Below are 23,998 nucleotides of genomic sequence, written 5' to 3' on the forward strand. Positions count from 1 at the left end.
CTGGCCCACTTCTAAAAAGCCTAGAAAGTTAGAAACCATGAGTTTGTATTTTCAGTTAAGTCACTACAAACCCTGAAGTCAACAACTCAATAACAGTAACTCTCGAAAACAGGAGATAGATGGGGTTAGGAGTGCGGGATGCCAGCATCAGTGTTTGTCTTCGATTCTCCAGTCAGCACTCCAATCCAATGGGTGGCGCCCGCGCCACTCAAGAACACAGAAACGTAAACATCTACTCCCGTAGGACAATCCTATTGGCCGAAGGGGATGTCAGTCAAAACGTCAGATCCGCCTCAGGCGGTCACATAAAACCCCTGACATCCTGTCCCTCCCCCTCTTTCGTCTTTCTGCCTTCGTCAACGAACGTGGATTCGACTATTCTACTCCCAACAAATTCTGCAAATTCCTCAAATTCCTAGGATTCTACGGATTCTTCAACCTCACGGCAAGTTTCTCTGTTCCACTGCTCCGAAAGCGACGAGCGAACGCGAGTCCTCCGGCTGGAACAGTTGTTTTCTCTGCCTTTCCTCACCCTTGCTCTACACGTGGACTCGGATAGCAGGTTAGCCACTTTAGCTTTTAGCTTTAGCTACCTAGCCTAGCTCTCTAGTTCAGCATGAGCACTTCCCACACCCTCGTGGCCTGCGGTAATGCTGGGTGCCCCTTCTGGCTGGACCCCGGCGACACCCACCGGGAATGCAAGCTGTGTCTCGGCTGGGACCACGCTACCCAGGCCCTCAACACCCACCCTAAGTGCGCCGCCTGCTACTGCATGCCAATGTCTCTACGTTGCTGCCGCGCTAACCAGGCCGCCACGCTGCTTAACCTGGATGGTTCCCTCGGACGCTCTTCTCTAGGGGCAGAGGGACCCTCCACCTCCACTCCGGTGGAGTCTCGACGCCGCCGCCGCTCTCCCTCTCCCGCCTCCTCGCAGGCTAGCGGGGAGGACGACGACGGGGCTTCGTCCTTTTCTCTCGGGTCTGAATCCGGAGGAGAAGCTGAGGAGGACATCGACCCCGGTCACGAGGACGGTACCCGACCCCCAGCTCCGACGGACGACGCCATGGACACCGGGGACGTGCAGGTGATCTCTATCAATGCCCCCGAGGATGTTTCTCCTCTGTCCACCTCTCTCTCCGCCGCGCAGATCGCCCAAGTCCCTACTGGCGGCGCGACGGGGATTTCCTCACCTTCGGTGAACAACGGGCTCCGGGGACTCCAGGTAGTCTCTACTATCCCCCCGAGTCAGCCCCCTCCCCCGCCTGTCACAGCTGCCCCGCCGGCTATACAGACGGTCCCCCCAGCTGCCAACGCTGGGTCCCTGGGGGTTCCGATGGTCCCTACCACCGCCCCCCAAATCCCCACCACCAGCACTCCTCCCTCTGGGGGACCTGCTGGTGCCTCAGCGGCACCCAGCGGCGCTCCAGCCGCCGCCGCCGCCCTACCCTTGGACCCCTGGTCCGTTCTGGAGAGGGCCACCAGGGCTTTGGGACTCCCTGTCTCACTCAAGGACCAGCCCGAGGCTCAACAGGCGCCCATGTTGGGGTGTGACGAGATACCACCACTTCCCCAGGTGATGAAAACACTCCCCAAGATCACCAGTTTGGAGCATTTCCTCCACCAGACTTGGGCCAAACACCAAGACCCCCCCAAACTTGGTTTCAACACAGAGTTCGAGGGGGCCCCTGAGATCGGTATCCCTGCCCTTCCCTCTATTGGCCTTCCTCTGGCTGCCACCCTGGAGGCCCACTACCTCCAAAAGAAGGGCCCTGGGGCCAAGAGCCCTTTCACCCTGACAGGGGACTCTGCCAGGCTGGTGGACAAGGTGGAGAGGAACCTGACCAAGCCTGCTGAGAAGATCTACAGGGCTTGTAGTTACTCTGTCAGAGATCTCAACGCTGCGGGTCTCATCTCCGCCTACGTCAGACAGATCTTTGAGCAGAACAAAGACCTCCTCCCTGCTGAGGCTGCTGCTGAGCTGTCTACTTCCCTCCAGCTGCTCATCAACATCAACTACCATGCTGTCTCCTGGGCTGGGCGAGCCATGGACCATATCCTTCAGCAGGAGTCGGCGCGCTGGATCGCGGCCTCGGGCCTCAGCAAGGACGACCCGGAGAAGGAAGAGCTGGAGAAACTCCCCAGTGCCCCTACAGCTATCCTGGAGGGAGGCCTGCAGATTTTCCAGAAGCGGGCCGCTGCCCGTGAGGAGACCCAGAGACTGGTGGTGAATGTCAAACCTCCCCCTGCCTCCTATGCCAGCGTGGCTAGCAAGCCCCGCGCCCCAAGATCCAGCTCCAGGGGCCAAGGCTACAGAGCTCCCTCCTCCTCCTCTACCTCCAGGCCCCCTTCCTCCAAACCGGGCCCCCGTACTCCTAGTCAGGGGCCCCCACCCCAGAGGGCCAAGGAAGAGCGTCCCCGCACCCAATACCGCCCAGCGAGGGGGCGCGGGAAGCAACAGCGGAAGTGACACTGTTAAGGGACTGTGTAGGAAAAGCTTCACTTTGTTTTCTCCCTGCCAGTCTGCCAATTGTTTTTTCTGTAATTGCCTCTCCAGGAAAATTATCAGTAAAAAAGTGTGTTCAGAACAACTCTCTGGTTCTTTCTCCTACACTCAAGGTCACACAGAAGGTTATAGGTGTTCAGCCCACAAGGGCAAGTCCTCACACTCTGCTAAAAACACCAACACACAGTCTACTCACTCCAGGCATTAAATCAGCTAAAAGTAGAATTGCAGACACACAGTTCCCTGGTTTCTCCACGCGAGGGCGACCTAGCCCCGCTAACTCCTCTGGAAGGTCAAGATTTGTCTTTGTGTTCAACTCTCCAGCGAGAGCTTCCTCTGCTAAAGGTAAATCACATGAGCCCTCCGGGGACCTTGTCAGACGAGCTAAGGTTAAAACGTGCGTTCCCGCTGGGTTTGGAAACGCTTCCTTTAGGCCCACCTCGGGCAAAAGTAAGAAAGTTGTTTTCTGCACGTCTTCCAACGCTTCCCCTGAGGGAGCGCTCGTTCCCTCCCGCAGCGCCGCCCCCCCGGGCGGTCCCCCTCCCAGAGGTGAGCTCGTTTCCTCCCGCAGCTTTACCCCCTCGGGCGGTCTTCCGCCTAGGGGTGCGCTCGGTTCCTCCCACGGCGGCGCTCCCCCGAGCGGTCTTCCGCCCGGAGGTGCGCTGGGTTCCTCCTGCAGCGGTGCTCCCGCGGGCGGGTCCCTGCCCAAGGGTGCGCTCCTTTTCCACTCCGGCGCCTCTCCCTTCCACGCCGCTCGACCACCGAACGTCTCTACGTTCAGGATCGTTAGCGGCAGTGCCCCGGCCCCCGGGGCGCTCGTTTCCTCACTCGGGACGTCCAAAACTACGGGCTCCCCGACCCGAGGTGTGTTCGTTTTCTACTCCGGCGCCGCGGGTCCCGTCCTCTAACCCCTGGATCTCTCGCACTATCAGAAGGGGTTACAGAATTCAATTCTACAGGTCACCCCCGCTCACTTCCAAGGTGACTTTCACCAAAGCGGAAGGCCCGCGGGCGGAAGCCCTTGGGGAGGAGATTCTAGCGCTCCTCCGCAAAGGAGTTATACAGGAGGTTCCGTGGAGCGAAACGCGCATGGGTTTCTACTCCACTTACTTTCTGGTGCCAAAGAAAAAGGGGGGGCTACGGCCCATTCTGGACCTGCGCATTCTGAACCAGTACTTGAAATCCTTCAAGTTCAAGATGTTAACCCCTCCCACCCTGCTACGGTCAGTGAGGGAAAACGACTGGTTTACTTCGATAGATCTGAAGGACGCGTACACACACGTCTCCATCTATCCCCCCCACAGAAAATTCCTAAGGTTTGCTTTTCAGGGGAGAGTTTACGAGTACACTGTGCTCCCCTTCGGCCTCTCCCTGAGCCCCCGCGTTTTTGTCATGGTGACAAAAACGGCCATCGAACCGCTGAGGAGGCGGGGCATCAGGATAGCAAACTACCTGGACGATTGGTTAATAAGCGCAAGCTCGAGGCAGGAGGTGGCGCTCCACACCAAGGTGGTTATAGCGCACCTGGTCTCCCTGGGGTTCAGCCTGAATTTCGAGAAATGCGAGTTGACTCCTTCTCAGCGGATCACTTTCGTGGGAACTCTTCTAGACTCTCGGAGGATGGTGGCACATCCTTCACAGGAGAGAATGGACAAGTTTCTGACCTGTGCGGCGGCCTTCAGCAGCGGAGAGGAGATCTGCTACGAGAAGGTCATGTCCCTCACGGGCATGATGGCTTCGGTCATTCATTTGGTTCCGTTGGGGAGGTTGCACTTGAGACCTTTCCAGCGGTGGATGCTCTCCTTAAAGATCCCTTCGTCTCAGGGAGAGGACCTGGTCTGGGTCTCTCCCAAGGCGGTGGTGGCACTGAGACCCTGGCTGTGCGCTGGTTTCCTGACCAGCGGGATCAGGATGGGGGAGGTGATTCACCGGAAGGTGATAACCTCGGATGCCAGCCTGTCAGGCTGGGGTGCGACCCTGGAGGGTCGCACGGCCAGGGGCCTTTGGGGCCCCGACGTGCAGGGACGCCACATCAACTACCTAGAGCTGATGGCGGTGTTTCTGGCGCTCAAACACTTCGAGCCGCTCATCTTGGGGTGGCACGTCCTCGTCAGGACGGACAACACCACCACGATGTGTTATATCAACAAGCAGGGGGGGCTGCGGTCTCGGGCTCTGGACACTCTAGCCCGAGAGCTGACTCTCTGGTGTTTCAGTCGCCTGAGATCGGTCAAAGCCTCTCATGTTCCGGGCCTACTGAACAGCGGCGCGGACCTGTTGTCCAGGGGGGAACCGCGTTACGAGAACTGGTCTCTCTGCCCCTCAGTGGCACGGGAGATTTGGAGCCGGTTTGGCCATCCGGTGGCCGACTTGTTTGCGTCTCCAGAGAACGCGAAGTGTTCTCTGTTTTTTGCCCTGTCAGGGAACCCTCCCTTGGGACTGGACGCGTTGTCTCACAACTGGCCGCGGGGTCTTCTCTTCGCGTTTCCTCCACTGGAGTTGATTCTTCCGACCCTGGAAAGGGTATGGAGATTCGGCCTGGAGATGCTCCTGGTTGCACCGAGTCAGGGAGTATGGAGTTCCTTGATAGCTCCACTCCTGTACTCGGACCCGTGGCGTTTGCCTCTGATCAGAGACCTGCTGAGCCAGGCGGATCACGAGATCTTCCATCCGGACCCCCAGCTTCTAGACCTGTGGGTCTGGCCCCTGAGAGGGAGAAGCTGAGGGCGGCCGGGTTGTCTTCTGCTGTCATTGAGACGATGCAGAAGGCTAGGGCTCCCTCTACTCTCGAGGTGTATGGGAGAAAGTGGGAAGCCTTTTTGGTTTGGTGCAAGGCGGCTCACCCTCTGGAAGAGCCGCGCAGCATCTCTGTGGAGATCATTCTGGATTTCTTACAAGCCTGTCTGGTCCAGAAGTTGAAGCCTTCTACGATCACGGGTTACTTGGCGGCTATTGATGTCTGTCATCTGGGCCTGGAGGGTGCTAAGCCTTCTAGGCACCCTTGGGTGTCACAGTTTATGGCTGGGGTCAAACGTGACAACCTATCCGCCAGACCTCTTGTCCCTTCCTGGGACTTGGAGGTGGTTCTTAAAGGGCTTGGTCAGGCTCCTTTCGAACCACTTGAGAGCGTTCCGTTGAAGTTTCTCAGCCTTAAGACCGCTCTTCTCTTGGCCTTGACTACGGCCAAGAGGGTAGGTGACCTTCATGCTCTCTCCGTGGCTGAAGGTTGCTTGAGGTTTGTGAATGGGGACAGGAAGGTCCTGCTCAAACCTCACCTCCAGTTTATTCCTAAGAATAAAGTGGTACAAGATGCTCCTGTGGAGATCTTTGCTTTCCATCCTCCACCTTTTGGCTCGGAGGAGGATAAGCGTTTGAACCTTCTTTGCCCGGTCAGGGCGTTGAAGGTGTATTGTGAGCGGACGTTGGACCGTCGACAGTCCAGTCGTCTTTTTGTCTCACATGGGAAATCCACCAAGAAAACTGAGATCGGCAAGGCGACTCTTTCTGGTTGGATTGTGGAGGCTATTAATTTAGCCCATGATAGTGCGAAGGTGCCTAGGCCCTTTGGCCTGAAGGCTCATTCGACTAGAGGGGTGTCCGCTTCGTGGGCTCTCGCGAAGGGAACCTCTATTCAGGAGGTGTGTTTGGCGGCTAACTGGAAGTCGCCTTCCACCTTTACAGCTCACTATCAGTTAGATCTGGCGCCTCGCTCTCTCGCGCAGTCAGTTCTACAGGTGGCTGTTTCTTCTTCCTGAAGTGTTGCACGTGGTTGTGTTTTCACTTTTTGGTTGATGCTTGGTGTGACTGTGCACCTTTCTTTTTCCCTTCCTGACCTTCTCTTAGTGGTCATTAGGAAGGGGGACCCTTTTCTCCTTGTGTTCAATTATCTTTTTGTCACAGGACGGGCTAGGATTGAGGCGGGTTTTGGTGGGCCTAGCCCGTAAGGGTCCTTAATTCTCTGGTCCTTTCTCCCCTAACCTTGTTGGCTAAGGGGGGGGGTGACTGGAGTTGGTCGTTGTCGCTCCCCCGGGAGGTTATGTTTCCCATTGGATTGGAGTGCTGACTGGAGAATCGAAGACAAACACAAGTGTTTCGAATGAAACACCTGTTTGTTGAGATTCGGAAGGAAGCACTCCAATCCGGAGTTCGGCCCTGGTTCTTGACTCAGGCAGAGCTCTCAGAGGGGGAGGGACAGGATGTCAGGGGTTTTATGTGACCGCCTGAGGCGGATCTGACGTTTTGACTGACATCCGCTTCGGCCAATAGGATTGTCCTACGGGAGTAGATGTTTACGTTTCTGTGTTCTTGAGTGGCGCGGGCGCCACCCATTGGATTGGAGTGCTTCCTTCCGAATCTCAACAAACAGGTGTTTCATTCGAAACACTTGTGTTTATATCCGTGCAATCCTGAAGAGGCGTACAATTCTCCTGTTAACGAGTGCACAGCGGTGGGGAGAAAAACAGTGTTTGTTCCTTGTTGTTTTGGTGCTGACAGACCAGTAATGTATTCTGGCAAAGGCTTTAAATATTATGGTGGCCGGTGTGTGTGTGTGTGAGACAGAGGAAGTCAGTGATCTTCTTGCCTCTGACGGCCTGATGAGCTCATGAAGGGAGCGCAAGTAACCTGTATTCCATGCCGGTTGTCCCAAAAAAAAAACGTATTTATAACTGAATAATCGAGGAGCCACCCACCCTTTTTTTATATTAACACATCAATACAGTAGATTAGCTATTTTTACAATTTCTTCTTATTTTTTAAGATATGTTTTTAGGCTTTTATGCCTTTATTGATAGGACAGTAGACTGAGAGGAAATGGGGAGAGAGATGGGAAGTGACACTCAGCAAAGGTAATCGGGAATCGAACCAGCGACACGCTGAGCCTAATCGGTATGCGCCTGGACTGGTAGACCAGCAGACGCCCCCTACTATTTCTTTTTAAACAATCGTTCAAATGGGGGCAAAAGTTTGGAATTAATTGTGATGTAGAATCGAAGTAATATCACCGAGCCCTGTGATGAGGTCAAAACGGACTCTGTGATCAAACTGTACAGTTAGTCAAACCTGTCTGCAGCGTTATTTACACACGCTTAATGTTTATTCCTTGCTAAAGCACAGGAGGATTTACATTCCCCTGCATATGCACAGTACAAATCTCCAATGTCCTCATTAAACTGTACCTCAGCCTCAAGCACAGAACATCGCGTGGGTTTTAAATTAGGAAGCTGAACAACGCTGATGATGTACTGGATGACTTTGGATGTTGCATAACATGGTGCTTTAATGACATGACGTTTGGTAATGTAAATGTCTCTTTTGTAAAAATGTGTAGATGGTAGGAATATATTGCATTTGTTTCATAAAATCCTTTGTTATTGTACGCTTTTGTATTTTGTAGGCTAATGTACTATGCATGTCTGCACTGTTGTTGGTGCACTTTTTGTGTGTACTACAAACACGCCAAGCTTTGTTACTGGTGTATGTTAAAGCACAGGCTTCTTATGAGCAGAGCAGAATAAAAAAGATGATACATAAGTACAATAAAAGCAGTGGCTGTCATCTTTAGCACACACCACACACACAAAAACGACTACAACAAACGACCAAGCAGAAACACACTAGTTTCTGTTGAGGTTGACTGAAGACATTTTAAAAACAGGCCTGTAGGCAAAGCAATATAGAAATACCCTGTTACAAATAAAAGTCCAGCATTCAAAATGTACTTGAGGTAAAAGTATTGGTATCAAAATAGGCCTATACTTAAAGTAAAAAAAAGTAGAAAGTAGTCAAGAGTAGACCAATGTTCATGCTGCAAGATGTGACGAAACGTCACCACCAACAGCCTGAAATGTCTGGTGAGGTCAAAGTGAAGGTCGGGTCATACTTCAAAACCTATGTGTGAAAAAAATACATATAATCAGCAAATCTCTTACGCTTGCTCATTTAATTTGGCCATAATTAAGTGTAGGCCGCCCGTCACAAAGTATGCACTCAAGCATCACCACTGAACACCACATTGTGCTGAGTGTTTGATACAAACTGCACCCATATAGTAACTTACTGCAGATAGTTACAGATTGGACAGGGATGCCATGGCATACAATCTTGGTTTAGCTATTGACATTTCAAAACAAAGGCCAAAGCTGCAGTATTCGCTTAGAAATCCTGATGCGTCCCAACCACGCCATTACACTAAAAACAAAGTTGCAATGACGTTGGAGAAGGGCAATGCTGCGGTTGCACTTCAGAAGATAAAACCAGCCATCCTTAACAGCTATGTCTGTTTAATTACCTTGCTGTCTTTGGTTTGGAGGCTTTGTCTACAGTTGGATTCCTAAAAAGCCTTATCTAGCATATTTGGTGAAATGGCCCATCTAATGTACCGGAGCATTGTTAAAAGTTATACAGTGTCCATTACCTTGATTTACCAGGCCCATGTTCAAGGACTAATGACGGCCTATGGACTCGGTTTCCCTTGGGAGCCATCTTGAGAAAGCCTCTCGACCAAACCACAACAGCCATAACAGCCCTCTCTGCACAGCAGCGCCTCAGTAATATATGGCGGAGATTTGTTTTATGTTTATACTCAATCGATGGGTGTAGTTTTATGTGACATCTCCTTTTATCACACACAAATAGAGGCTCTCAGGCAAATTAAACTCAGTGATTGTTTGGCTGACTGCTGTCAGCGTTGCTTTGGCATTTAAACGGGAAAAGCCACTCACATTTTAAACATGCGTTTGGGTTTTGTCGAGCAAGCTGCATTTGGACAGAGCTAGCCAATGAGAACTGCTGCACAGCGATAATGGTGAAACAGTGGAAATGGTGGAACAATCTTGTGCTCGTTGTTGGACATATGTGATTTCAAATGATGGATCACCCCTCATGTTATGTTTGTGCTGCTTCCTTTGCTGCAATGGAATACACATAAAGCGCTTTACAAATGTATCAAGTTGGAATGGCTAAAATATTTATCTGCTCAAATGTGCACTGGATCCGGGAAGCTCCTCCATAATGTCTCCAGAGCAAACAAGCGAATAAGGATAAACATGTTTATCTCTCTCTCTTCTCCTCCCCTCATTCCCCATGCCTGCATTCGCATAGCCAATAAAGGCTAAATTCACCTGCATTTCCCTCCAGCCGAATTTATGCAGACACATCGTTCATAATTTATGTAGAGGGAAGCTTGGCCGGGGTCCCTCTGCAATCTGTGCAACATTTACATTGCCCACCCCTCCTAGAGCTCCACGAAACCATGCAGTCTCCTCCAGGCCTCCTTTTTTTTTAAACGGCTACAGTTTTTGCCTAGAATGACAGCTTCATTAACCCATTAGATCTGTGTCACGTTAGAGTTGAACCGCTTGAACCATTATTTTTTGCTTTAGCTTTTAAAAAATCACACCCAATATGAAGTGAGCGGTGGTCATGCTTGCATAACATCTTCAGACTAGGATTTAAGTCGAGGATGTACAGGCTATGCTACACACACACATTTTGCTATGGCAAAACACTGAGGAAAAAGGCTACAGACATACGACATGAAATCACTAGACAAACATGATGCTACGCACACACATTTTACTATGGCAAAACGCTGAGGAAAAAGGCTACGGACACACGCACAGCTACGGACACACACACATTTTGCTATGGCAAAACGCTGAGGAAAATGGCTACAGACATACGACATATGACATCACTAGACAAACATGCTACGCACACACATTTTACTATGGCAGAACGCTGAGGAAAAAGGCAACGGACACACACACAGCCACTTATAGGAGCGGTTTGCACCGCTCAAAAATAGCAGATATACAAGCTCACAGCGCGGCACCGAGTGCCACGCTGCAAGCTTGTAGATCTGCATTTTTTTAATGGTGAAAATTATTTTAATATTTCGACCCGATTCTATAAATGTCTTCTATATCCTTCTTCTAAATCAGTGGTTCAAACCTTTTCATGTCAATGGACCCTCAAAATTACAGTACATATATTTGGCCGCGGATCCCCATTTCAAAACATGTTGTTCCAGGGACCCCCAGAAGCAGAGATTGGGGTTGAAAAATATATATCAAAGATTTGCAAAATCAAGATAAAAAAAAAATAGCAGATCTACAAGCATGTAGCTCGGCACTCGGTGCCATTCTGTGAACTTTATATGTTATTTTTCAATAGCTAAAGTATAAAATAGGGTTAAAAAATATGTCAATCAAGGAACTACGTGGACCTATTTAGTTAGTGGTCTGTTCCACTGGTCTCCTCTCCTGCTCCCCTGGCCCATGGTTTATGTACACAATAAATTATTCAACATTCCATTTTCACAAGCAGTGCCACCCAGCATGCTGACTTTCAGCCCTCTTTCTTACCCTGAGAAATAGACACACAGCGCTGGCAGAAGCAAGCTAGCTCACCGCGGCATGTTGGGTTCCCTACCCTTCTGGCATCTATTATATCTGCACATTTTCCATGCCACGGCGGTCCACACATAGAGATGTGTTAGCCTGCTGTCAAGCAGTGATGTGCTCTATATGCAAGTCTCCTGCATTTCATTTGTCATTGGAATTACTTTTTAAGCGTGCAGCATGATCAGTTTTACAATATATAAAGTTTAAAATATAAATACTACCAATGGAAACACGGGTGTGTGGCAATATACAAATGTAATATTTGGGTGCATTCATAAATATGTAGTGAGAATCTGTTCCTATTTCAGAGCGTTCTGGTGTTGACGTCATAGAGCACATCATTTATTTACCAACCAGTGGCGTAACAAGCCAACACTGAGCCCCAACGTGAGGCGTCTACTTAACTATTTAGAGGGGAGAAGGGAACAGCCCAGGATCCTCCGTGGTCATTAGTAGCCAGTTTAAGCAACGCTACGGCAACGGCAGATGACAACGGTAATCGGAAATGATCCGCGCTCGATAGATCAACCTGCCGTCGCCGCGGCCTTCTCTACTACGGCAGAAGGTCCCTTCCCACATAGCGCCTACTCCGTCTGCTGCATGTGCGCGCCGCCATGGGAACCAAAGCATTCAATGAAAGGGGTGGGAACCCGTTGATCGCTACGGCGATTACGTCATAGCAGCCGTAGTCCCGCCTCACGTTGCGGTAGCAGAAACGGTCTGCTTAATGTCGCTATATAAGTCAATGAGGACCCCTTACTACTAATTTGAAGTTTCAGCAGCTTCTGTGGCAGGAGGTGTCTGTGGTGGGCAGGTGACAGTATTATGTTCAAATACGGAACTGGTCGAGTCTGGCATCGGCACAAACCGGCATTGTTTAGGCAACGGTTGACGTGCAAAGCTGTGCACGAATCAGGTGGATTATATGCCCAAAGATGGACCTGCCAGGACGTGGGCTGGTGGATTATGACCAAATATGGACATTCACGATGGTAGTGCAAATCAGCATGATAGGCTGTGATAGGCTGTGTATTTATATAACACTTTAAAACAGAGTTACAACGCGTTGCACCTGATGAATGCTTCTGTAGCTTCCATTAATTAGCAAGATGCTGTTAGAAGCGTTTGAAGAAGATGTAACAGTCGTCTGTAGTGCTGTTGCTGCCCCAGTGCAGATTCAGGTGGAGCCAGTGGGCCGGTGGTTTGAGGCCTTTCTCAAGAGAAGGAACAGGAATGCGTCAGGCCCCTTCCAAGAGCTAGAGGAAGGGGATGAACTGTCCGAGGAGTCAAAGGAGTCAAATGATGAAGAGTTGCAGCTGGAGGAGTACCCAGAGCTCAGAACGTTGGACCCCAAAGACTGGAAGAACCAGGACCACTATGCTGTCCTTGGACTGGTCCATGTGCGCTACAAGGCCACACAGAAGCAAATTAAAGCTGCCCACAAAGTGATGGTATTAAAGCACCACCCTGACAAAAGGAAAACTGCCGGGGAACTGATTGTAGAGGGAGACAATGACTACTTCACATGTATAACTAAAGCTTTAGAAGTCCTGTCACACCCTGTGAAGAGAAGAGCATTTGACAGTGTAGACAAGACCTTTGACAACGCTGTGCCTTCAAAGAGTGGGGGCAAAGAGAACTTCTTTGATGCGTTCGCTCCCGTGTTCGAGAGAAACGCCAGATGGTCCACCAAAAAGCTTGTGCCCAAACTAGGAACTTTGGATTCCACTTTTGAAGAAGTGATGCATTTTTACTCATTCTGGTACGACTTTGACTCATGGAGAGAGTTCTCACATCTGGATGAAGAGGACAAGGAGACGGGTGAAAACAGAGATGAGAGGAGATGGATTGAAAAGCAGAACCGCGCTTCCAGAGCTCAGAGGAGGAAGGAGGAGATGAATAGAATAAGAACATTAGTCGATACCGCCTATAGCTGTGATCCTAGAATAAAGAAATTCAAGGAAGAGGAGAAAGCCGAAAAGGAATCGCAGAAGAAAGCTAAAGCTGAAGCCAAGAGGAAAGAACAGGAGGAGAAGGAGGCGGAACTGGAGGCGGCTCGCTTGGCGAAGGAGAAAGAAGAGGAGGAGGCCAAGCAGGCTGCCCAGCAGGCAAAGAGGCAGAAAGAGATCCAGAAGAGGGCCATCAAGAGGGAGAGACAGAAACTCAGGACCACCTGCAAGAACTGGAATTACTTTGCAGACGCAGAAGCAGACAGATTGAAGATGATGGAGGAGGTGGAAAAGCTGTGCGAACGTCTGGAGTTGGCAAGCTTGCAGTGCCTTAATGAAGCACTGGCCTCCGCCTCCAAGGAGGAGGGCAAGGCGACTGTGGACAGGCAGGTGAATGAGGTGAACGCTCCGTTGCACAAGGAGAGGGAAGCAGATGTTCCGGCAAGACAGGCTTCCCACGGTGCCGAACAGGCCAACGGCGCTGGAGCAAAGGACTGGAACGGGGAAGATGTCCAGCTGCTCATCAAAGCGGTCAACCTGTTCCCTGCGGGAACCAACGCCAGATGGGATGTTGTTGCCAACTACCTGAACTTACACTCCAGCAGTGGCAATAAAAGGACGGACAAAGACGTCATCAGTAAAGCCAAGACCCTCCAACGGCCGGATCCTTTGCAGAAAGACGAGATCAATAAGAAGGCCTTTGAGAAGTTTAAGAAGGAACATGCTGCAGTGCCAAGCACTGTGGACAAAGCAATACCCTCGGAGAGATTTGACGATCCTGCTGCTCCCTGGAGCACAGAAGAACAGAAGCTTTTGGAACAGGCTCTGAAGACCTACCCAGTCAGCGCCCCAGAGAGATGGGAGAAGATCGCCGCTGCTGTACCCGGACGATCCAAAAAGGACTGCATGAAGAGGTACAAGGAAGTGGTGGAGATGGTCAAAGCCAAGAAAGCTGCACAAGAGCAAGCGGCAGTGAAGAGTAAACAATTACTAGAACCACAGATGGGATAGTCACCTTGTTATTTTAACATTATTGTTTGTTGGTCTTTATATATTTTATAATAAAATGAAAGGAGAAAAGACTTCTACAGAAATATGAAACTGACCTGACCATAGTAGCAGGGTATCATTAATAGGATTACAAAAAAACTAAAAAGTCGCTAAAAGCAAATACAAATTTGGCATCATACCTTGAAAACAACAACAACACCTGTATCCAACTATTTTTGCATGACCTAGTTGCTGTTTTCTGCACACAGTCAGCAGTTGTTTTGTTTCCCAGGTATCATTTGTTACGGCACACAAACCATAACCTCACCAGTGTTCATGTTTAAATGGAAACTAAACCTTGCTAGCGTTTCGCCATTATTTACAGTATTGCTATGATTGTGAGGTCAACTGTGCTGTCTTTGATATAATCGCTTTATAACAGTACTGTATATGGAAAAGGGTTTGTTTCACTGTTGTGTACACCAAAAAAAAAGCAAGACAGGAAAAAGCAATGACTATAACAAACCATCATCGTTGGGTGCCACCAATTCCCTCTATTAAGTGTCTCAAATGTTGCCTGACAGCCACATACGGTCAAAGCAATTGCACTTTGAACAAATGTGATTTCAAATGGGAAGGGCGAGAAAAACAACACTAACTGCCAACATCTCAAGTTTAAAACACTCTCCACTCGTGCACGTTATGCATTCTGTTGTAATGAGGGGATGTAAAAATAGCCACAAAATAGCCTAAAATGCAGAGGAAATGGAACGCAAGAACCCGCTCTGTTGCATGAGATGCAAGATGGTGACAAGAATGATAGTGGGCTTCTTTCGTCTTGTCACAGATTCAGTCTTGCTGCTAATAATGTCATCAGCAAGAAAAGCACTTGTCAGCGTCGCTTAGTTGTGAGTCACTTTGAAGGAGTGCCATGTGCTGGTTTGTTTTTAATGCCGTTTTTCAAAGGGAGGAGATTCAAGCTTGGTTAAATTGATCATGTTGGCAGTCATTGGCAGAGAATGGCAAAGCACTACGATGATTAACGGTACTGTAGTGTGTGTGTACGCGCGCACGTGTGCGTGTTTGTGTGTTTGTGTGCGCGTGCGTGCTTGCAAATTCATCTAGGGCAGGAGAGGAACAAATAAGGGATAGAGAGTTTGTGTGCGACTGCGTGCACAGTGCGTCTGTTAGGCTAAAGGGAGAAACTGTTAAGCTATAAAAGAGAACATGAACAACCGTTCCATGACATTCTCCATTATGCTGTGTGCTATGCTATCTAGCAGAACACAACAAGATGACACAGTATCCACACTGATGATACATTGTATATATCTATGTCACCATGACAAACATGTGATGTGGACTGTCCATACTTTGACCGAAACCGCCCTTTTCGGTCATTTTGACTACAAAATGGTGTCACTCGCGACTTCTGAAAAGCATTAGACTAAATGAGAGTCCAACTCACTGAACATTTCGGTCAAAGTATGGACAGGCCTTAACAGTGTATCAAGAGCCACCTGCAACACGATACAACATGCAGCATGGCAGAGTAAACAGTGGCACCACAGCCGCTGTGCCATTACCTCTACAGCTGTCATTATTATCACCAGTCCTTTCTAAATTTATCTGGGAATTGTCCCAGTCCGCTCTTAAGTACCTGAAGGCACAATTACAACCTCATATGGGAGAGAGGGTGCGTGCGTGTGTGTGTGTGTGTGTGTGTGTGTGTGTGTGTGTGTGTGTGTGTGTGTGTGTGTGTGTGTGTGTGTGTGTGTGTGTGTGCGCACGCGTGCAGCTGTGGCTGTAAAGTGATGGGCATTGTAGCCTAAATGTAGTCAGTGAACCTCTGAAAATCACTTAAGGGAAGGATTTCAGACGTCAAATGCAAAACTTGGACATTAAAAGCATCCTAAAAGATACTGAAAACATCCTCAAACCCATGACATCAACCAGTTTGTTGTTTGTACATTGCGCACTCTATGTGAGCCATGGACTTGTGGATCTAGCATGTGGATTGTACTTGTGAATGTTACCGCTCTTTGTGGCTCTTATATGGTTGAACCTGACAAAGCACTGATACTCCTTTTGCAAGTTTAATATCATGCAGCTCTGCTGATATGTACCTTATACCTCATGTACCTCATTTTTTTTAATACGTATAGTAAATTATGTTGGTATATCCAATGTCAGACAACAATTGGCATAACACATATATTGCCTGTCTTTCAACCTGTATACTAATGCAACAACTACCTATTCTAACCCCGCATTACAAGCTGCGTTTTGCTGTACTGCAAGTACATCTGCAGTAACCGCGCGCGCGCGTGTGTGTGTGTGTGCGTGTGTGTACCACGTGCTCTCTCTGTCTCTGCGGAGGGGGTTTCCCAGTGCAGGCATTCCCTCTCTCTCCCTCTTATCTCTCTCCTCTTCTGCTGACACAACGTGACAAGGATTACGCTTTTAGCACAATTCAAGATGGCTGCCCAGCCTCTCTCTCTCTCTGTCTGTGTATCTCTCTCTCTCTCTCCTCTCTCTCTCTCCCTCGTGTGTGTAGGCGAAATAGCTAGAGAGAAAGATGGGGAGAGAGAACGAAGGTGGGTAGAGCGTGACAGAAAGATAGGGGGGTAAGGGGAGGAAAGGGAGAATTTAGAGACCGGGAAAAGATAGAGGGGGAGAGAGGAGGAGAGAGCAAGACTTTTTGATGCTACAGAAAAGGACTGACGCCAATGACAGTATTTTCAAAATTCACCATTACCATCATCATCTCGCTGCATTTATGTTTTATGTAACCACATCCTTTGTCACTGTGAAATAGCTTGTAATTTATCAAGCTAAACAAATTAGCTGTGAATGCAATCAATTTATCATCCTCAACCTCCAAGGTCTTAGATTTCAACATAGGCTTATCCGAGGTGATTCATTCTGTAGGCCTGGCTAGGGCAACTCAAAGCAGAATTGGCCATACTATCATCTTACAAAGTAACATTCATAGTGTTAATTTAACACAGAGAGCCCCAGTTTGTGTGTCTTATTTATCTGTCTTAACTTATGACCTGAGGTGTGGCCAATGTTGTTTCCCTTAGAATGGGAAACGATGAAGCCACCCTATAGCCTACTGTCCAAAGCTGGAACTGCAGGCAGGCGAAATACATGCAGGAGCGCTCATTTGCACACAGAGTGCTCACTCATGAATCGATACAGGCGCGTTCATGAAGGTTAGCACATTTCCGCAAATCAAGAACGATGCGGAAGGAAGTAGAGCGTTCTTCCAGGTGCTTCAAAAGCCAGTGAGCAACGTTCATTGAAATGAATAGCTGGGGTGGGGCAGTCCGTCCTCTAGAAACCTGCACAAAGTGTAAGTCCGTCAGTCAGTCCGTCAGTCAGTCAGTCTGTCTGTCACACCTCACACGTCACACTCTTGCCCTGCTCATATCTCCGCAACCGTTGCCCCGATCCATGCCAAAATTTTTGCACACACGTTCCTTACCTGCCAAACTACAACCTCCAAGGACCCCCGGAGCTCCAGGGACCCCCAGGTCCCTGGGGGACCCCCAGATGTAAAACATGACCAAATGTGCTAAACTGACCAAATGACCACCCCAACGGGGCTGCTCACAGGGAATTCCCGGGGACCACCCACTCCTGGTGCTCCAGAACGGATGCAAAAGTGGTGGCGCCCCCAGTGGAGGACCCCCTACACTGCAACTCACATAAAATGCCGTAACTCCGGCTAGGAGCGACCGGGACAGCCGGGGCCGGTACCTATTCGTCCGCCTTGCCGGCGCGGAGACCCCACCCCTCATTTCTCACATGGCCCTCTTCTAGCGCCACCATGAGGCCAATTCTTGCAAAACACATTTTTGGACACTGCTCCTACAATTTTTGCCCTAAAATCACGCAAATCGGTACACAGTATGTCTACACTCATCCCATCAACATGAATCTCTCCCATATAGCGCCACCTCCAGGCCGATTTTTAAAAACACATTTTTGGACACTGCTCCTACAGATTTTGCCCTAAAATCACGAAAATCACTACACAGTATGTCTACACTCATGTCATCAACATGGATCAGGAAGATTTTGGCAAAACACATTTTTGCCCTATTTGTGGAGATAAGTGACCTACGGTCGCTTATCTCCCGATTAGGGAGTCTTACTGGTACTATATGGTCAAGTCGCTATCCGGCCGTGAATTGGTCACACCATGGCGCCATGACTAATTCAGGCATTTTACCGTCCTAAAAATAGTTAGACATCATAGGCCACACCTCCAGGTATTAAGTTAAGACATTAAGATGGTTATTAAGATGCGCAAAATAGGGCCCAGTGTGTACAAATGTAACCAAACTGAAAATTAAGGCTCCATTTGGTTACAGTTGTACAGTCAGTTTAATTAAAACAGAGGTTTTACTGTTTATCTGTGCACACAAAATAAGATGCATGTTTATCAAATATAGCGTATGGTGGAATGATGAGCAAAAAGGACCTCATCACCAAAGTCACACTGCATAAGCACCACGCATTCCATTTTCATAGTGTGCTTGTACTGTCTGCAGAATGAGGAGGCAACAGCCTGCAGTGCGCTGGCAGCTGAGAGCTTCATCCATTCTTATTAGCAGGAGAGGTAATGACACTTTAAATGACCTTAACTGCACTTGCTGCCACACTCGAGCTGAATGTGTCTGTCAATGTCTTATGAGACACTTGACAATCTCTCTCTCTCTCTCTCTCTCTCTCTCTCTCTCTCTGTATACACACTGTGTGTGTTCTGCACATTTATTGTACAATATTGTTTTGAGCCAAATATGTGGAAACACTCACAGGCATATGTGCCCACAAACAAGTGATTGTATTTGTGTGTGTGTGTGCGTGCGTGCGTGCGTGCGTGCGTGCGTGCGTGCGTGCGTGCGTGCGTGCGTGCGTGCGTGCGTGCGTGCGCGCGTGTGTGTGTGTGTGCGTGCGTGCGTACGGTATGTGTTTGTACAGTGTGTGCCCGAGAGCTTTTGCAATGCGTTTCCATAGTGACATATCACTGACGTACTGTAGTGATGTTGACTGTATATGGCACTTAAAAGAACAGTCGGCTCACAAAAAACTGTAGCGTGGAAGAGAAAAGGAGTAGGGGATGGGAAGAATACAGGATGAAAGGAAAGATGAAGAGGAATGAAAGATGGACGCAAAGAATGATGTAAACTTGAGATGCAGTCTCATGCAGTTCAAGGTTGCTCATAGCGGCATATTATTGTGCCATGGAGATAGGGTGAGAAGTTCAATCACCCGAGAGAGACTTGGATTAGAACCGCTGCTCCATCACTAGGAAAGGAGTCAGCTTAGGTTATTATATCTCCACACTGGCCTGGGAACACCTCTGTATACTCCCGAAGGAGTGGAGGAAGTTGCTCAGGATAGGGAACTCTGGAAATCCCAGTTGGAACTAGCCTGATTTCAGACTCAGCTGTGTGTGTGTGTGTGTGTGTGTGTGTGTGAGTGTGAGTGTGAGTGTGTGTGTGTGTGTGTGTGTGTGTGTGTGTGTGTGTGTGTGTCGGTGTCGGTGTCGGTGTGTGTGTGTGTGTGTGTGTGTGTGTGTGTGTGTGTGTGTGTGTCGGTGTCGGTGTGTGTGTGTCTGTCTGTGCCAGTGACTGCTTCCACACAGAACTGCAACCAGAAACATGTAATCAACATTAACAGCTTGGTGAAATCAGCGCGCGTGTGCGTGTGTGCCTTCCTGCCTGGTGTGTGAACTTCGTTTGAATCGTTTCAACTGCTGCGCGGATTGGATATTCGTTAAACCCACCCCCACCCCTCGCGCTCATTGGAGGAGCCGCAATTTTGGTTTGCTAAACTGCCGATTCATTTACTCAGCTCCAGACCAGAAAAACAGCCCACTGTGAGAGTGGGCGTGGTCTATGGGCTGGAACCAGGCTAAGTTGGAACTGTTACCTCCACGACCCGATTCCGGGTAAGTGGTTGTAGATGGATGGATGGATGGATGGATAATATTGTACTAGTACAGTGTTGGATCAGCACTGGATATAAGTTGTATGTTTCTAATTAAGCAATATTACACCAGAGGGTGTGCGTTATCATGATTAGTGGCACGCCTGCGTTGCTGCAGGAACGAGCCGAAGGCGGGTTCACTGTAATTACAATAGTTGATAGAAATGTGTAATTTGTCAATGCCACATTTAGCTACTATGTCCCTGAACTACACATGAAAACTGTGTTGGGAGAGGGAGCCCTTCAGCTCTTTCGCGACCAGCACAGCTGATTTCTTTGTTTGATGAGACCCGTGTGGTAATGCTCATTATTCGCATGGGTAGCTATTTCATATTCATATTTCATCAGATTGCTTCGTCAGAACTACTGTACCAGTTGTATAATGAACTTTACCACGTGTTTAATTGAGTGCCATCAGATTGCTTTGTAGCATTTTATGCCATTTATATTTCGGTGTTATTAACTCATTAAAAGCCAACCCCGCGATGTCGCGGGAAAAGTAATAGAGTATCTATAGTGCCATCCACGCGATGTCGCGGGAAAAGTAATATATTACTGTAACGGCGAGTAAAAATACCTAGTACAATGGCCGACGCTCCGGAGACGAAATCCGCGCTGATTTGTCATCATCACGGCTCCACGAGCACACAATAGTCATCCCATAACATTGAGGTGGACGGCCGATCTCATCTTTAATGTCCATTATCTCAAAACTACACTTTAGAAGCTAGGATGGAGGCAGATGCTCGCTTATTTTACACAGTTATAAAAGCTCCCGGTCGGCCATTACACAACTCCACGTGGACACGCATCGGTTCCGGCGCACGATCCGATGACGTCAGACCGGAAGTACTTCCGGTCTAGACTTCTGGCCTTCAAAATAAGACAGCGGCCGTTAATGGGGCCGGGAGGGGGCACTCTGGACCCCCTAATCCGTTAATGTCCTGGGCTCAGAATGAGTTAATAAATGACTTGCATCGATTTAATAAACGGTCGGGATACTATGCTACTGTGCTTGTGGTAATGCTGGGGTGTCTAAAAGGTAACTTGGGTGTGTTAATTGGTATAGAAAGCATTGAAGAGGTCAGAATAAGATATACCCGCTAACCCGCACACCAATGTTCCTGTTCTCTAAAACATTCAATAAAACAGACCACATGCTGAGATCATTGCAAAAATCTTGCCTTTAAATGAAGACATAGGCTACTGTATGTGCTGTGAACAAGTGCAAAAATATGTGAATTTAAAAAAGCAGCTAATGTTTATATCATCAGCTTGATCACCGATTACCATTTCAGCAGGCAATCAACAACCTGTCATGGATTACAATTTGAAAGTAATCCTCCCTGACCTAGCGTTTGACAAAGCAGAGATCAAAGGAGTTGCTGGAGAACTGAGGCAGGCTGTGTTATGGTATTAAAGAGAGCCAAGCTCCCCGCTCATCGGAGGCTTAATGTGCCCAGCCCAGAGTGCTGACAGAGCTTGTCAACACAGATCTGACTGAAACTATGCATTTGTAAACAGCAGGTTGAGAGAGAAACCAAAGCTAGGATATAAAAATAGCACCTTTAGTACATACCCGGTAATAGATTAAATATGAATTCAATTAATAGTGAAACCATTGAAGTAGCAAATAACTGGTTTTATAAATTATATATCCATGTTGATAGAATTTACATAGGCTACATATATCTATACTGTATATATTATTTGATTTGGTCATGAAGAGTTTAAGTACAATTTTGGACAGTATTTTAACACCAAGCTATAGTCACCTCATCTGTAAGTAAAACTTTTTTTTATTTTGTTCCAGACGAGCACTCGACAGAGGAGGCTATTTAAGGTAACTCTTAACCACACCGATGTCGGCGGTGGAAGACGGCGGAAAGCGGCTGCTGCTGCCCGGGAGCCATCGGCAGCTTGTCGTCGAGAGGTGCTTGTCGCCGATAGGGCTGGCGGAAACCGTTGATGAAAAACTGAGCCTGCTCAGTCGGTGCTTGCGGTCGGTGGTAAATCCTCCATTCGAATGGACAGCTGTCTAGTCTGCTACAGTGCAGAACTTCCAAAAGCAAGCCTAAATAAGCCAGAGACATTTTCCTGTCGCACATTTTAACTAAATAATATATTCACAATCGCAACTCTCAATTTCCTATACTAATCAACTCCAACAGGGTTAAAAGTATGTTGCCACATTTGACACATTCCGTGATTGAAACAAGCAAACCGGTTTATGAAAACAAGCCCAAAAGAAGCGACCATTCTTTACCACTTTAGCCTGATTACATCAGCTTTTTAATTTTAATTATCTTGAAAGCAAGACCCAAATAAGCAACTACAGTAAGGAAAATAAACATTAAACAAAAGTAACCCGCAACTATGAATATTTACAATTGACTTTAAGACCTAAAGTCGCTTTTAATGAGCAGACCTGGCAACAGACTGGCAGAAAGAGATCGATGCAAAAACAATGTTATTTCTGCCAACTATAGAGTTTGTGTGATTAGTTTGTGCCACTAAAATGCCACAGTCTGCCAGTCTGCCAGGAGTTGGAAAGAGTTTTGTGTAGTCTCTTTGGTGTGAAGTCACCTTTATATAACTCTTTCCCACAGACTTTTATACTTTTTTAATATTAATACTTTTTCACTTCTAACCTTTCCATTATGCTTTGTCCTCGTCTAAGTGAGAGTTTATGTCAAGAGTGATTATAGTCTTGTTTTCAGTTTCCTTTTTGGTAAAATGGTTGAGACGACTAGAACGATGGAGAGTGTGACCGTGCCCTTGACCGTGCATGTGGGTCAGACTGCTAAATTACATTCTATGCGAGCGGAGTTAAATTGCACACAGAGCCAGACATTTTCCTCCACCGAGATTTAATCTCAATACCCAAGTTCAGGATTTGAAAAAGAGGTTTACGTGCGTGGGAAAAGTGTGTGAGAGGAAGAGGAGAAGATCAAGGGTAGGGCAAACCCTGTCTCCCATCCAGGGGTGTCGCACCAAATTCTGGGCCCTGGGTACAAGGATTCACTGCAGGCATACTGACTGGGAACGCATTATGCATTATTTTGTGCTTTAACTATTGAAAAATAGCAGATGCAAACTCACAGGGCGGCACGCGCTGCGTGCTTGTAGATCTGCTATTTTTGAAAAATTGTGAAAATGTGTCTTTGAATATTTTTTACCCGATTCTATAAATGTCTTCTAAATCCTGTGGTCAGTGGTGCTCAAACTCTTTCATGTGAAGGACCCCCAAAATGATAGGTATTTGGCCACGGACCCCCATCTCAAAATATTTCGTTCCAGGGACGCCCCAGAAGCAAAATTTTTGTTACAAATGTTCGCTTAAAAATACATATATTCATAGATTTGCACACATTTTCACGACTTTTCAAAAATAGCAGAAATACAAGCTCCCAGCGCGCTGTGAGCTTGTATATCTGCTATTTTTCAATAGCTAACGTGTAAAATAATTAAGGCCCCTCCACCTTGCCTGGCCCAATATTAACTCAGTCCCACTTTTCCCCCCCTTGTGAAGCCCCTGCTCCCGTCTGTAGTTATGGGGAACATATTGGTCACAGGTCAACAAAACATAAAATGAGCTGTTTGTGTTGGTGAAAGATCAATGTGAATACAGGCCTTCCAGCTTGTTATGTTTACGGACACATGGCTTCATGGGAATATACCAGATTGGACAGTACAGCCAGATGGGTTTGTCTCTTGTGCCGACGGGCGACAGAGAAGCAAACAGAGATATTAAAGGGGAGGGATTGCCCTTTGTTAACACCAGCTGGTGTCCAGTGAGTGAGTGACTGAGTAAGCGTGCGTGCGTGAGGGTGTGTGTACACGCGGATGCCCAGAAACATCATGAACAAAGTAAAAAAAAAGAAACTTGTGCAGAGGGAAGGGTCTGCAGATACAGACACCGGAGGGATTTTTTCTGTCTAGATTTGTTGGGGGGGAAAATTGCTCATTGTACCTTTAAAGTACGCACATGTATCATGTTGACAAATCATAGTAATAACTGCCTACTAATAATTGGATGATATTAGATTATGTTTCTAATTCGGGCTTGGGGCCATAGACTGTATTATAAATGAGTTGCAAATTAAAAGCAGCTCCATCAACCTTAATGGAACTTGGTGCTTGCATGT

At 48.0% G+C, this 23,998-nt stretch overlaps 1 protein-coding gene across 1 annotated transcript; it reads left to right on the top strand.

The window, feature by feature from the left end:
- Positions 1–12,017: 12,017 nt before the first annotated feature.
- On the top strand, positions 12,018–13,868 carry LOC308300963 (dnaJ homolog subfamily C member 2-like; the record flags this gene model as incomplete). The annotated part of the gene is made up of 1 exon (XM_080744860.1): positions 12,018–13,868. The coding sequence occupies one exon, from the start codon at positions 12,018–12,020 to the stop codon at positions 13,866–13,868; it is 1,851 nt and encodes a 616-aa protein (XP_080600986.1).
- Positions 13,869–23,998: the final 10,130 nt, after the last annotated feature.

Source organism: Nannobrachium achirus (assembly GCF_963921795.1).
Source record: "Nannobrachium achirus genome assembly, chromosome: 16".
Taxonomy (NCBI): domain Eukaryota; kingdom Metazoa; phylum Chordata; class Actinopteri; order Myctophiformes; family Myctophidae; genus Nannobrachium; species Nannobrachium achirus.